The sequence below is a fragment of the Anastrepha obliqua genome, chromosome 5 (genome assembly GCF_027943255.1).
Source record: "Anastrepha obliqua isolate idAnaObli1 chromosome 5, idAnaObli1_1.0, whole genome shotgun sequence".
NCBI classification, from domain to species: Eukaryota; Metazoa; Arthropoda; class Insecta; order Diptera; family Tephritidae; genus Anastrepha; species Anastrepha obliqua.
In genome coordinates this window covers 17,474,380-17,490,273 of record NC_072896.1, presented here as the reverse complement: position 1 = coordinate 17,490,273, position 15,894 = coordinate 17,474,380, and the positions used below count along the sequence as shown (strand labels likewise).

General features: G+C 36.2%; 3 protein-coding genes across 4 annotated transcripts; 2 read left to right on the top strand and 1 right to left on the bottom strand.

Annotated features, from left to right (window-relative positions):
* Nucleotides 1–100: 100 nt before the first annotated feature.
* Nucleotides 101–1,741, top strand: LOC129246951 (60S ribosomal protein L5). The gene is made up of 4 exons (XM_054885718.1): nt 101–233; nt 410–673; nt 757–1,194; nt 1,445–1,741. Exons 1-4 carry the CDS (start codon nt 231–233, stop codon nt 1,634–1,636), a joined length of 897 nt encoding a protein of 298 aa, XP_054741693.1. The 5' UTR covers nt 101–230; the 3' UTR covers nt 1,637–1,741.
* A 356-nt stretch (nt 1,742–2,097) lies between these two features.
* Nucleotides 2,098–13,021, bottom strand: LOC129246949 (vacuolar protein sorting-associated protein 41 homolog). Of its 2 annotated transcripts, none has more exons than XM_054885715.1 (15): nt 12,945–13,021; nt 12,749–12,874; nt 12,519–12,692; nt 12,338–12,458; nt 12,042–12,240; nt 11,824–11,978; nt 11,573–11,759; nt 11,353–11,493; nt 7,334–7,402; nt 6,880–7,281; nt 6,633–6,819; nt 6,327–6,560; nt 5,324–5,450; nt 5,001–5,104; nt 2,098–3,342 (listed from the first exon to the last, which is right to left on the bottom strand). In XM_054885715.1, exons 1-15 carry the CDS (start codon nt 12,972–12,974, stop codon nt 3,028–3,030), a joined length of 2,571 nt encoding a protein of 856 aa, XP_054741690.1. In that variant the 5' UTR covers nt 12,975–13,021; the 3' UTR covers nt 2,098–3,027. The 2 variants fall into 2 exon arrangements, with proteins under 2 accessions (XP_054741690.1, XP_054741691.1); XM_054885716.1 differs by having other exon boundaries at nt 12,749–12,871.
* LOC129246950 (beta-1,3-galactosyltransferase 6) lies at nt 7,622–9,487 on the top strand. Its single transcript, XM_054885717.1, has 2 exons — nt 7,622–7,693; nt 7,753–9,487. Exon 2 carries the CDS (start codon nt 7,972–7,974, stop codon nt 9,139–9,141), a length of 1,170 nt encoding a protein of 389 aa, XP_054741692.1. The 5' UTR covers nt 7,622–7,693; nt 7,753–7,971; the 3' UTR covers nt 9,142–9,487.
* Nucleotides 13,022–15,894: the final 2,873 nt, after the last annotated feature.

The following is a 15,894-nucleotide window of genomic DNA, read 5'->3' as shown; positions in this document are numbered from 1 at the left end:
AAATAACAAAAACGATAGATATATAATGTGCAGCAAAACTGACTTGTTTGATTGCAACCTTGCCAACTGTAAAGAAAGTTGGCTGCGTTTTGAAATGGTAATTTGGCTTCCGTTCTGTCAAAGCAATTGGTGATATTGAATATTGTCATCCCTTTCTTTTTTCTTTCACCTACGTGTGAAGACATCGCGTATTTCACGTCGGTGTAAATTAAATTAAAAATTTCGTAAAAATGGTGAGTTGATAAATCGAAATTCAGCTATGTATGAAGCCGCGATAATTCAGTTAAAAGCAATAAAACAAATTTTTTTTAAATATCGCAGCGATGCCTCTGAAATTTTGTGATTCAGTATAACCCAAAAAGCTATGTAAGGCTAAACTAATGTCGTGTGTTTTTGTGCAATTCCGCAGGGTTTCGTCAAAGTAGTCAAGAACAAGCAGTACTTCAAGCGCTACCAGGTCAAATTCCGCAGGCGTCGTGAGGGTAAAACTGATTACTACGCCAGGAAACGTCTGATCTTCCAAGACAAGAATAAGTACAACACTCCCAAATACCGTTTGATTGTACGTCTGTCCAACAAGGATATTACTGTACAAATCGCCTATGCCAGAATCGAAGGTGATCGTGTTGTATGCGCTGCCTATTCCCATGAACTGCCCAAGTACGGCATTAAGGTAAGTAATTTAAAGCATGAGGAGCATTCGTAATAATTGAGGTTATGTTACTTTGTTGTTTATTAATAATACTTTGTTTTTAGGTCGGTTTGACCAACTACGCTGCCGCATACTGCACTGGTTTGTTAGTAGCTCGTCGCATTCTCAACAAATTGGGTCTGGATACCCTTTATGGTGGTTGCACTGAAGTTACCGGTGAAGAGTACAACGTTGAACCTGTCGATGAAGGTCCAGGCGCTTTCCGTTGCTACTTGGATGTTGGTCTTGCACGTACAACCACTGGTGCTCGTGTATTCGGTGCCATGAAGGGTGCTGTCGATGGTGGTTTAAACATCCCACACTCGGTGAAGCGCTTCCCCGGCTATAGTGCAGAGGCCAAGAGCTTCAATGCTGATGTGCACCGTGCTCACATTTTCGGTCAACATGTTGCCGATTACATGCGCACTCTTGAGGAGAATGATGAGGAGAGCTTCAAGCGCCAATTCAGCCGTTACATCAAATTGGGAATCCGTGCTGACGATGTGAGTATTCGTTAAGTGTATTGCAAATATTATGTACGTCCATTTTAAAAATTACCGCTGTGTCTTGTTACCCACGACGCTGGCTGTGCCAAAAGTGGACCACATAAATTGCTTAGGACCTGTGTTCGCAATTTATCACTCCTTTTTATGTGATAAATTTCCTGTTATGGTCGTACATTTTTCAAATGCACAATTATGTCTGTGAAAGTAGGGGAGCAATATAAAACTAATTCATACATATATTTTACAGCTTGAAACTATCTACAAGAAAGCCCACCAAGCCATTCGCGCCGATCCTACCCACAAGAAGAAGGAAACTAAGAGCGGCGGCGTGAAGAAACGGTGGAATGCTAAGAAACTCACGAATGAACAGCGCAAGACTAAGGTTGCCGAACACAAGGCTGCCTACATCGTCAAGCTGAAGTCCGAGTCGGAGGCTTAAATGACCTTAAACGGACGTGTGAGGGAAAAAACTTTCAAATTGATTTTTCTCTTAAACTTTATTATTATAAAGATAATAAAATAGGACTTTATTTACAGTAAAAAATCTTATTTTTTTATTTAGTTAAGAGCAAGAGATGGTGGAAATTATTATGCTAAAAAGTCTCGAAAGTTCTTGTTATAGCAACATAAACAATTCCCATACATACACGGGGAATACGCCGAATATACTATAAATTCGCGTCGTTGCGGTAGCGAAGAACCGACCGTCGTGGGAACGAAGTTTTAACAATAGTGGTTGTTGTAGCAGCATAGATATTTGCCATAGATATACGGGAATGTGACTTGTGATGTTTCCACTCGTGGAAACGTTTTAACAGTCGTTTACATGGGTATAAATTAAACTTCCCCAAAGTGAAAGCCGACCCAAGCCCTAAGTAAATTTGAAAATAAATCAATGAATTATACATATAAAAAGCTTTATTATCATACGATTTAGTTTTTAATAATTAAATAAGAGTATGTAATAGTACATGAAAGCGAAAAAATGCCAAGGAAACAAAAATGTTGTTTACTTGTGTGAGCCTTACACAAGTGAGCTCAAATGAAAAAAGCCGGAGAACCTGTAAAATTGCTTATGTCTAATTAGCTAACAATACAATGTATGTACATTGTGCAGAAAATGAAAGTTTAATGCATAGATTTACTTCTAACTTTCTAAGTGGGAGTTGCCTTAAGAATTAAATTTTATAAATAATATCTACAAACACAAATATGGTTAGTAGTCTTTTATCTTATTTTGAGACTTTGAGCTGTTGATGCTGAAGAAATATCGAACGACATTTAATAAAATAAAGCTAACGATTTGAATTTATCACCAGGATCACAAGCATCGCAATTTTCATATATAATATTTGCGCCGGCCGAATTTCTTAATTTTGTATGAATTGCGCATTATAATAAATATTAATTCAATATGCATTATTAATTGGAATCTTTGGAATATTCTTAAAAAAAAATTAATTTGGAAAAAAATTACGTCGTTTTGGGGCGTAATTTAAGGCCTTCATGAATATACAAAAATTTTGGTTTTATGATTGAATTCAATATATACGAGGTCTGTTAGAAAAGTATCAAAAACCGACGAGAGCACTAAATACCATGTTACATTCACACTGCTTGACGAGAGCAACTGACGCTGGCGACAGACGGGAAAAAATTCACACATGTGCAGGAAGGTTGCAGGTCTGCTTATGCAAGCGCGCGTAATTCAAATTTGTCACGTTTAGAAATAAAAAACAAAGTCGGATACTTTTCTAACAGACCTCGTATGTATGAAGATAAAGTCGCTTACAAGACAACAGCTCAAAGTCATCGAGTTATTGAAAATTATTACTTTCTACTATATTGCAAAAGCAGTGCGAAGTCGTCTTCTTTATTGAAATCGCTAGGATTGCAAAATTCACAGTGTTCATTGCCGATGCCACCCGGTACACAGTTAGTATGATAAACATGACCACATAAGAATACGACAATATCATTAAGAGGAGCAATGTTTTCGTTCATACTGAGTACAGAGCGATTGCACTTCAAGCACCGCTCGGAAGAGGAAATATATCGACCTCGATTTTGTGTGTTTACCACTCTGGCATGCTGATCGTAGTAGAATTCTAGTTGAAGCTTTTGCGCGCTTTTGCGAATTTCCACCTAAAATTATAAATAAATACATTGCAATATACAGTGGAAAGCAAAACTGTCTGGATGTTTTGCATTAAGAAAAAGGTAATGAAAACAATACAAATATAGGTACTTATATTATTAAATATATGTATGGTATAGTAAAGTATAAAGTAAAGTATAGTAAAGTATAAAGTATAAAGCAGAAAAATAGAAAAAAAAAACAATTCCATTATTCGGATACTTTTGCACTGATTGCGGGGTTTGTTGAAAATCAATTAATGTTGCCAATTCAATATTTGGTCCAAAGGCCTTTATTTTTAATTACGCTTTCAATACGTTTTGGCATATTTTCTACAAACTTTTGGATGATATCATGGTCGAGAGCTCGCCATACATGTTGTATTCTCTCCCAAAGCTCGTCAATATTTTTTGGAGGGTTTTCATATGCTCCCAGCTTTCTCTTAACAATAGCCCATACGTTTTTTATGGGATTCAGGTCTGGACCTTGTGCAGGTCATTCCATTGTCCTAAAAAGTTTGGTTTTGTAGCCAGGTGAAAACTATTTTAGCCGTGTGCTTCGGATTCCCGTCTTGTTGAAAAACAACTTCTTCGGCTGGATAAGCACTCTCGTCAACAAAATCCGGTAAATTTGTGTGGAGAATATTCAAATAATCCTCCTTCTTCATTATGCCTTCGATTCTCACAAAAGGTCCAATGCTCCCCACACCATAATACTGCCGCCATCATGTTTCATCGTTTCCTTCACATGGTACTTTTGGATGCGGTCATGCGGCCTATGCCAATAATATTCTTTTCCATCAGACTGGTATTTGTTCACTTTCGTTTCGTTGCTTCAAATAACCCGTTTCCAGTCATCTAACGTCCACTTTATGTGGATCTTACAGAAATGAAGGCGTCTTTTCACATTTCTATCGGAAAGAGCTGACTTTTTCTTTTTCACACTGGCTACTAAACCAATTCTTCTTTATGCGCGTCTGGCCGTCCAGGAACTGACATCCTTGCCAATACTTTTTGCAGCATTTTTTGGTGTCTCGATGGCCTTATCATGTAGCAAACGCTCCATCTGCCGGGCATCACCATTAGAAAGCAGTCTTGGTCGACCCTCTGGTTATTATTGCAAGCTACATTACATCGTTTTATTATATCATTTACCGTAGATTTACTTAAATTTAACTTTTCGGCAATTTTACGGCATGAATTATTATTTTTCAACAAATTTATCACATTGTTTTCAATGTGTCTTTTGGCGTTTTCCTCATTTTTAAAGATTTTATTTTATTGAATTTAAAATCAAGTTAATCACTTCACAGGTCAAACAACAATGCGGAAATACAGCAATAAAAGATTGACAACGAGCTAGCAACAAGCAAAACAAAAAAAAACACAAAAAAAAAAACTAACGGGCCAAATACCGTTACATTTTAACAAAGCAATATCGTGATAATGTTTATAACACAAATCAGTGCAAAAGTGTCCGAATAATGGAATTGTTGTTTTTTAAATTTTTTATATTTTTCTTGAAACAAATATGTATATGAGTTTTTGTGTTTTATAATTTAAAATAATGTTCACTTAAATGAAAAAAATGCATATATTTAATAATATACCTATATTTGTATTGTTTTCATTACCTTTCTTTCTTAATGCAAAACATCCGCACCTACCTGTAAGCGATAGTCCCACAAAAGTTTGACGACAGCATCGCGTAAGCCTGGAATTTTCTGGCCAAGTTTGATTTTCTCAACCACTGCGACAGGATCGACATAATCTGGGAAAATATTACAAAAAACATTAAGAGTCTGCCTTCAACAGCACGTACTAATAATATTTATTACGATATGAAGGGTTGAAGGCTTAATTTATATACATGTATGTATACAGATAGACGGACGGTCTCTACAACTAAGCAAAATTCAGTAGTTATCCGGATCGTTTGAATACACTAATTGGCGGATTTGTTTGATGCCACTCAAATTAAATTACTTACCTACTATGCCGTCTAACAGTTTAAGCACAATGGCGGGCTCCTTGACTGACTCGTCGATCAATATATTCCACAAATCCGAATCATTACGTTCTTTGCAGAACTCAATAGCCATTTCAATGTCTTTTATCTAAAACAATTTCATTAAGTTAGGTTGTAAGAGCGTAAACAAGCGCATATGTATGTATGTATGTATATATTGCTCATTTGCTGGAAAAGTGTTCTAATCCAAAACAACTGTTTCGTTAAGTGAATGGAACTGACCACATGTTGTTGTTGTTGTTGTAGCAGCATAAACATTCCCCCTAAATGTACGGGGAATGCTGCTGAAGTCCTTGACCGAATATAAATTCGAGTCGTTCCGATTACGCAGAACCGACTGTTGTGGGAACGTTAACTGAGCGACGACTGAACACCGGTTGTTGTTGGTGTTTTTGTAGCAGCATAAACATTCCCGATACATATACGGGGAATGCTGTTGAAGTGAGAGTTCTTAGCTGAATATAAATTCGAGTCGTTCCTGTCACGTTAAACCGACTTTCGTGGGAACGGTCACGACTATCTGCTCTTCTATTATGATGTATAAAATGCATGGCGATATCTATTAAAAGTATCTTATTAGTTGAAAATGTGCCTTTACTTTGAAGCCTTTACATAGGGAGGCATGGTAAACTAAAAACATTGACGCCGTTTCCACGACAGTCGGTTCTACGTTACCGAAACGACCCGGATTTATATCCGGTCAAGGACTGTCACTCCAGCAGCATTCCCCGTATGTAAGTATGGGGAATGTTTATGCTGTTACAACAACAACAACACCGTTTTTCTCATTCCCATGGCAGCCGGTTCTACGTTACCGGAATGACTAGGGTTTTTCCCGACCAAGCGCTGCCGTCCCAGTAAACTAGCCCTGCCTAGTGTACCGTACGCCGTTTTTCTCGAATTTTGGATTTCTGGAGTTATGATAATCTTCCAGCAAATGAGCGGTATTATGAGTTATACTTACCTTTTCAATAATTATGTTTAATGCCTCTATAGTATTGCCCATCTGTCCCAACAAATAAACCATTTCGGGATAAAATAGTTCGCGTTTACATATATCCAATGCCTCTTGCATTGGATAGTGATTGGATCGTTTCAAAAATGGTAGCAATTTTTCAGGCTCATATTTTGCATATAAATTCACTAATTTCCAATGATATTTACCGCTTTTATTCACCTTGTCCAAAGCATCCAAATACTGTAGAAGTAAATCATTTTTTAGTTACAAAATTTTTAATATATGTACGTAAGTTTATTCGCGCATTCTCACCCAATATAAATACTCTTGATTTTGCTCTAATTGCTGTACAACAATTTCTGGTGGAATTTTATTTTTTTCGAATAAAATCTTAAAGGCACGCTCACGATCCAGCTGTATGAGTGGTATGATCATTTTATGTATCGCATCATACAGATTATAACGACGTATCATTTCGAATACATCTGCGTTTTGCAATCTACGGTTAAATAAAATTAAATTGCTGGCAACATTTTCTTTTTTTTTTTTAACAACTCACTTTAAGTACATTCTCAATGCACTTTCATAGTCGCGCTGATGCAAATAGAGTATTGCCAGCGCCTCCAATAATTCACTGGCATTCTGTTTGCGAAAATTATCGTGTATTGCATTGATGACCGCCTTGCAATTGTACAAATGGGATGGCCATTCCTTGATGAGATTTAGAAATCCTTTGGCGTCGAATTTCAAATACTCATACAGCACTATTTCGTATACGTGAGGATCAAGTTTACAGTCGTCAGAGGTAGGTAGATAAGCGCTAACCGAGCGCAATTGCTGGCACTTGACAAATTTGAAAACTTCCTCCTCCCAAAGTGATTTTTTATTCCCTAAAACGCGTAGGCATAATTTAGCAGCGTCATCGTATTGTTTCATAGCGAGCAGATGATTTATATACAATCTGTGGAGAAAATATTGTATTATGCAGTTAGAAGTTCATTAGGGATGCATACTTGGCCACAGACAGTAACGACCAACTTCCGCCGTGTGTTGATATAACTTCCATAGCTTCTTCAAATTTGCTATAAAAAAAAAAATTAATAAATTTATTTTTCAAATGAAAACTGTGAGTGTTAATTAGACAAAAAAAATGTTACATATTAAAAAGCTAGCAATTATTTTTTAATTTCCTCAAACAATGTTCCCCCTTTTACGAAACGGGTAACGGAAGTTCAATTTTGGCGCAGGCACGTAAAACCTGTAAAGTGGCAGCACTGTTTTGTCTTTTGTCAATAAAACAGATGAAAAATCGGTAACAAGTAAAACTTGGCACCGCGGCTTTATAATAAACGATTTAATAATTATCTGTGAAGGTGAGCAGTAAATAAAAACAAAAGTTTACTTATTAACGTTAAGAGTTTCCGAATTGCAGTTGAAAACGAAATACATGCTCATCGCTGGCAGGCAGCATGTAGAGGCGCGCTATACACACACAGCTACACATGCATTCGACCAATCCACAAAGTTTACTAGGGTGCTGCAGTAGGGTTACAGCTTCACAATTATTCGTCCATCTGCTCGTTCGTTTCAAACACGCCAAGCGGAGCGTGAAACTGAAATAAGGAGTACCAGAACTGTGCATTCTTATAGAATGAGGCGCATGAATAACTTAATAACACTTTTTACCGCAATGGTAGCTTTTTTCTTCGGCTGCTTTCTCAGCAGTATGCTGAATAATGTCGAAAAATGTTTGACACATAAAAGCGGCATAAGTAGAATGGAGCCGCATCCGGATATCTTCCTAATGATATTGGTGGCAACGGCACCACAAAATGTTAATCGGCGACAAAAAATTCGTCAAACATGGTTGCGCCTTGGCCAACCACTGGAAATGTCTTACTATCCTGAAGATTTGATTTATCTACCGAAATATACAGAGAGCGGTCATTTGCAAATGGAGAGTGTATCGGATCAATCGAATCGTTTGACCGCATATCTTAATTGGTTCGATAACAACCTGAATAATGCAGAATCAACACGACGACTTTTAAGAGTAAAACATTTTTTTGCCGTTGGCACGGACGGAATGCCAGCCGGATTGCGTGCAGAGTTGGACAGAGAGCAGAGCCTGTATGGTGATATGCTGCTTTTGCCACGTTTACGAGATAACTTCGAAAATTTAACTGAAAAGATGCTGCACTCCATAGAAGTGCTTACAAATCACTATGAATTCAGTTATCTACTTAAATCAGATGACGATACATATGTGAAGCTGGACATTTTGCTTAATGAACTCGTGTCATATGACCGTAAATTAGTGCGTAAGAGCAAAGAGTATGACGGACAACCTTTGCCAGCTCTATATTGGGGTTACTTTCTCGGTAGGGCGAATGTGAAAACGAAGGGAAAATGGGGTGATCCAAATTACCATTTATCTACGCATTATGTAACATATGCCATGGGTGGTGGATATGTCATTTCACATCAAATCTGCCTACATATTGCAACAAATGCACAACTATTGTCCGCTTACGCGAATGAGGATGTTTCGATGGGTTTATGGCTTGCACCACTGCGCTTCGTCTATAGACGTCATGATCCACGTTTTGACACACAGTATAAACCACGTAAATGTCGACGTTATCATATAGTATTGCACAAGCTTGACGTGGACGAAATGCAGCAAATTGATGACGGTAGCGTGTGTGTAAAAGGCGGAAAGGATGATGAAAAGGAGGACGAACAAAGCAAACTTATACGGCCATATTTTTACGATTGGACGAAGCCGGCCGAAAAATGCTGTGATACCGTCGTAAAATAAGCAGTAATAAATATAAGCGAATAGTATTAGCATTAGCTTTCAAATACGCACTTAAAAGCACAATATATAAAAGTGCATACATTATTAACAAAAACCCGTGTCTCTAGTGATTATTTAATAAAAATTATTTACCAAATATTATGAATGAATAAAGACAAACAGAATCAATAGTAAATAATATGAAGTTTAACACATTTTTAGAAGTACCCAAAAAATTAATCGACACGTTTTGGCTAAACAAACGTTCATTGACTTGTGAAATGGTAAACACATTACAATAGGTCAAATTTATCTTCTTCCGCCCCTTGTGCAGGTAAAGAAGATATCGGGTGGTTAAGTGATTACTGTCAATTTTTCTTTTATCCGTTTTGAAATCAGAGTTATTCAAATTACCATTTAAGAATGAACTGATAAGAAAAAATTATAGAAATTTTGTATCAAAGCTCGCAAGGAGCCCACTTTTGGCATAATACTTTTGTCAATAATCAATATTTCCGGAACTCGAATCCAAGTTATTGTTTTAAGGGGTTAAGGGTAGTCAGAAATTCCAAAAAATTGTTTTTTTTTGCATTTTCTTAAAGTATAATATCTTAAAAATATTGTGTGAAGTGAATCCGACAAATACTTTTCGAGTTATTCAACCATTAGCAAAGGGCGCTAGGGCTCTACATAAATCGATAGCAAAATTTTAAATGCGTTTTTCTCAAAACTATATTTTTTGAACTGGTGATCACTGTAACTTAAAAACCGCTTAGTGGATTTCAATAAAATTTATACTGCTTTTGAAAAACATAAAACACTTTTTTTTCAAAAATTTCGAATTTTTTAAAACAATGGTCGGTTTTTTTCTCGAAAATCTGGAAAATATTTCCTGAGGCTGCCATATTGTTAAGGGGTTAGGTGGGTTTGAAAATTTCAAAAAATCGATTTTTGTTTTTTTGTCTCATTAAATAGTACAGTATGTTTAAAATACTCTCCTAAAATTTTAAGTCGATCCGAGTAAAATTCTAAGAGATAGACCCTTCAGAAGTTGCGCCAATTAGGCCACGTCAGTTGAGCGCTTCGCAGGTATACGTGTTTATCTCAAAACTCCATTTTTTAAGTCGGTGGACACGATATCTCGAAAAGTTATAAAGCGATTTACTTCACAATTTGTACAAATCCTTGAAATAACATTATCTAGTTATTGAACGAAGGATTTTGTTTTTTATTTATTACAACTATTTTTTTTGAGCCAATGTATGTCGAAAATTTCACTAAAAAATGTGTTTTTTGGTTCAAAGCATGTAAAAAATTCAAATTTGGATTTTTTTTTCCTTCGTACAGCAACGAGATTTATCCATGTACCATCGAAATTCTTTTGGTTTTTTGATTTTAGATGAACCAGTAATGAGTTATGCTGTCCACGGCAAGAGCATTTTTTTTTGAGACGTCAAGGAAAATGAGGTACCAACGGCTGAGTTTTCGAAATTTTTAAACAAAAATTTCACAAGATACTGTTTATATATGTATCTTAGATATAGTGAATTGTTTAAATAAAATATATGATTTTCTATACTAAAAAAAATAGTCAAAATCTTCTTTTTTTCAACCTCTGAAACCCACCTAACCCCTTAATTTTGGGAAAAAAGCTTTACAATTTAACTTATACAATTACATTTTTTTTTTTTGAAATTTTGCTAAAGTCAATTCGAAACATGATATATAAATGCTATGTTTTTATTTTTGTAAAATAAAGAAAGTGACTAGCAAAAAAAAAAAATATTGAAAATCATCATTTTTTCGGGCTTCCGACTACCCCTAACCCCTTAAAATCATAAAATATTTTCTATAGAGTTTTGAAGACTGTGGAGGTTTCGGAAACGTATACTGTACTGTTGTACATAGAACAAGTACAAAAGGTTATACAATGACTACGGTTTGGTTATTATTGTTGAAATTTTCTGGGCTATATAATCGCATACCGCAGATATGCGGATATAAATGCGTGTCGTTAATTAAATTTTTAATTTTGCAAACAATTCTGTTGCTTTGCTTCTGATTACGCTAACCATGCAATAAAAAAAATATTATTTGAGTTAGAATGTTCACCCGATTGTTCCGGCCCTAATACCATAGTGCTTTTGTTTGGTAACTTTAGATGACTTTTCAGTATTTACTTACAAAAAACATCAAATATTGTCCCTAGCAGTAACTAAACGGCACACTTACCGATGATCGACCAGCCATTTGACTCTATCATCCGTTTCGTATAGACTAGCGACAACTATATCCTTTGGTGCAACAATAAAGTAACGATTTTCCTCAATAATGCAGCCCAAACTGTAATCATTGACGGTATATTCCTGATATCTAACAAACAGAAAAAAAAAATTCTCATTGTAAAAATTCATATTGTCCATTTTTTTGTAATTTCATAATTTATGCTTACCCACGCAATGACAGACTGTCTGTGCAAATCTCTTCGCTGGTATTCAACTTATATTCCATAACACAGAGAACAGGTCTTAATGACTTACGTTCTGCATCTTTCTCCTTTGGACAACCCAATACGACCAATTGATTGGATGTGAGCGGCGCCAGACCGGAAACGTAAAAGGTAGTTTGAAATGTGGATACTGTAATGAAATATATGTGCATTTTATTTATATGATCATAGAACTGAAAAAAAAAATTGCATACTGGGATCAACTATATATCCTGGTAGCTCTCGTGAAGCTACTTCAATGGAATTTCGTCTACGTATCACACAGATTCGTATTGTATCCACCCAACCTATGAGCAACGTCGTGGCATTTGACCAACGAAAATTACATCGGAAATTTTCTAAACGCGCACTAAAAATATTAGAAATTTTATTATTCAAATAGATATAAAAATTCAGTATTTAAATATCCTACTTGACTGGCTCTTCCCACTTCATAAGACCTAGTGAACACTTTTCATTTAGATCATAGACACGTACCCCTAGGTAACTTGCCCATGCCACAAAGGGACCATTCCAGCATACTGATAGCACATATCCCTCAGCGCTAGATAGCACTGTTGTTTTTAGCTTTTTTAGAAAATTTTTTTCGTATAGCGTGAGCTTATCGTCGCCTGTAAAGCAAATATTATTCAATACAGTAATGCTAGTGGATCAAACAGTAATTATATTTACATAATTATCACTATACACATTTATACCAATTCTTACCTACAACAAATCGTTTACCGGCACTTGTCTTTGGATCGGGATCTAGCGCAACAGCCTTTATCGATTTCCCCAAGTTTAAGTTCTGATTATTTTCATCACTGAATAGGCCGGTTATATTTACCTAAAATTGATTTACTGATTTTTTTACCGAAATGTTTTTGAATAATAAGCTCGCATTCACCTTGCCGTCGTCAGAGCAGGTGGCCACATATTCTGCCTTCGAGTCCACATCTATATGATTGACAGCGACTGTATGTGAAAAATCGTTTGGTCCATCTGAAAGATGTGAAGTCACCGAATTGCCTTGATGGTCGAATATGTAGACACGACCCAAGAATGTGCCAAACATTAAAAACTAAGAGAAAGATTTAATCGTATTGGAAATCCAACTGGTATTATGATAAACTAAACCTTTGGATGAACAGCACTGCAAGTCACAACATCTGAGTTGAGAATCTTCCGCAGATCGTTAGCAATGCGTTGATATTTAAATTTTGGTTCAATTTCATCCTCCGTACTTTCAGTTTCTGTATCCTGCTAAAATATGTTTATGAGCAGCTGTTTATAGTCGAAATGATTTTTTGTTTTGTCTCTTGTTATCACTTACGCTGTTGTTAACATGCTCTTGCTCAGCCATGGTGAATATGCGGAGATCAATCTTTTAAATGTATATTATTTTTATTTTAAGAGTCCTTACTCTATTTCATTTTCTATTTAATACTAAATGTAAAACTGCACTTGTCTGCTAGAACAAAACAAAATTTACAAGATATTGCTCGGTCAGCTGTTCCATAAAACATTAAACAGTGTTGCAGCAATTTTCGCCCTACAAAAGAATTCCGTATGTGAGATTTTTTTATACCCAACACAATCTGTACAAAGTGTTTTATAGCTGTAGGCATAGTTCATAATTTTTAGGACTGTAAGTTTGTAAGCCAGTTTACATGATAACTATTCACGCTGGGTTTTTAGATATTCTCTTTTAAAGAAGTCTTCGACAATTTTCGTGCATTTAGAATATAACTTTTTGTTTGTGGCTTTCCTTTGGTTTTAAAGTTTAAGTGGACAATTTTCTTTGGCCATTGAGGTTATTTGTATATGCATGTACCTATGAAATGAGACTTTCAGCTATTAGTCCATAGATGTCGCTAGGAGTATTTTTAAACCTACCCAATGTCTTGTTTTTTTCGTTTGTCGTCGGTCAACAATATTCAGTTCATTGTTTGTTACGTTTCATACAACATTTTTGCCGCTCTTAAAAATGTCGAATTTCGTGCCTTCCAACTACGATTTGCGGACTTCGTTGATTTTCTGTTATCAATTGAAGAAAAACGCAAGCTCATCAAATGCTTATAGAAGCTTATGGTGGGCATGCTCTAAGTAGAGCACAGTGCTTCAGGTGGTTTGAAAAATTCCGCAGTGGTGATTTTAGCGTGGAGAACGAGGACCGTGGCCGGCCACCGAAAAAGTTTGACGACGCCGAATTGAAAGCATTGTTGGATGAAGATGATGGTCAAACGCAAGAAATGATGGCAGAGCAGTTGGGGGTGACCCAAAAAACGATTTCCAAACGTTTGAAAGACATAGGCATGATTTTAAAGGTCGGTAGATGGGTGCCGCATGAACTGACTGAAAGGCAGCAAGAGAATCGAAAAACCACTTGTGAAATGCTGCTCGCCAGGTTCAAAAGGAAGTCTTTTTTGCATCGAATCGTTACGGGTGGTGAAAAATGGGTGTACTTCTCCAACCCCAAACGTAAACGACCGTATAGTCCGCCCGGCCACAAGCCAAAAACAACGGCCAAACCAAATCGCTTCGGCCACAAGGCAATGCTGTATGTCTTCTGGGATCAGCGTGGTATGATTTGGTACGAGCTATTAAAACCAGATGAAACAGTTGACGATGCACGCTACCAACGACAATTGGCCGATTTGAACAGCGCTATGCACCGAAAACGCCCAGAATTTGCCGATCAGCGTCACAAAGTAGTTTTTCTTGATGTCAATGCACCGCCACATCGAACAAGAGCGACCCGGGAATTGGTGGAGACGTACGATTGGGAACCGCTGGTGCATGCGGCCTACTCACCAGACTTGGCGCCTTCCGATTATCATTTGTTTGCACCGATGGGCCACGCACTTTCCGAGCAGCGCTTCAATTCTCACGAAGAAGCCAAAAAATGGCTCGATGATTGGTTTGCGGCCAAAGACTGCCAATTTTTTTGGCGCGGCATCCAAAAATTGCCTGAGAGATGGGAAAAATGTGTCGCTACCGATGGCTATTATTTTGAAGATTAAATTTGTAACCATTTTTTGTTAATAAACGTTTGAAATTGAAAAAAAAGTCTCATTTCATAGGTATCTACCTGGTAATATGCGCCAAGTGGTGTGCCTTTTGACGTTTTTCTATAAATGACTTTCTCCAAGAGCTTACAGCTTATATCGCGATATATCGTTTCAAGCAAATATACAAAAATATGATTTTTTTATTTATATGAGTATAAGTATTTCTTAGGTTTAGTACCCTTCAAACATTTTTATTTAATATAATATAAATTTGAATTAAAAAATAAAAACTATGATGGTAGTTGTGCTCTGAGGATTTCCCAAGCTACAAAAAGCGTCAATCACAAAACCGAGCAAGGCGAATTACGATAAGGTGGTATCCCTAGAACCGCTGATTTTTCTTTCATTTTGGTGATTTGAATGTTAAAGTGTTTTTTTGTTTACATTCTGATTTAGATTCCTGCAAGATCCAGGAAATGTGTGGAAAGTAATCAGATGGATTTTAGCTTTCAAACCATCATAATGTGAAAACATATTGGATGTAAATTATTTTTGTACCACTGCTACCACCTTGTATGAATTCGCATTAGACCAAAGTATGATTGAATAAGTTATATTTCACTATGGTACTAGAGTACTAGAATCAAGGTGGATTTATTAAGGTGACAGCATTCACCCAGCTGAATTTTTCACCGTAGGTATGGCTTACGTCAAAATGATATGCTTTGTTTGTATGTATTGGTATGTTTACATTCGTATGTTTACATTTGCTTGCTGAATTTGACGTGATGGTTGTGTAAGGGATAAACGCTAAAAAAAAAACACTTTTTTCATGAATTTATTGTAGCGAAACGGTTCAAGTCAGTTTATTAAAAGTTGTTGCATATTATAAAGTAACATTTCAAGAATATTTGATAAAATTTTCATGTAAAAATATTGCAAAATGAGCGAATGAGAGCACATTTACGTAGACGTCTTTTCAAAAATACATTTTGCAGTAGTCAGCATATCTCAGCGTAGAATCATCTGAAATCAAAAAAATCAAATAATTTAGTTAAAGTATGAGTTAAACTTCCCCCCAACGTTTATTTTGACGATTTATTTTCATTTTCAGCCATTTGGTAGTCGTTTGAAGTAAAAAGTGATTTTTGACGAAAAAATGCCGCCATTTTGTAAGTGTAAAACCACCTTAATATAAAAAAAAAAAATGGCAAAAAAAACGTTGGCGGGAGGTTTTTTATATGTAAAATATGTGTGCAAAATTTCAAAAGG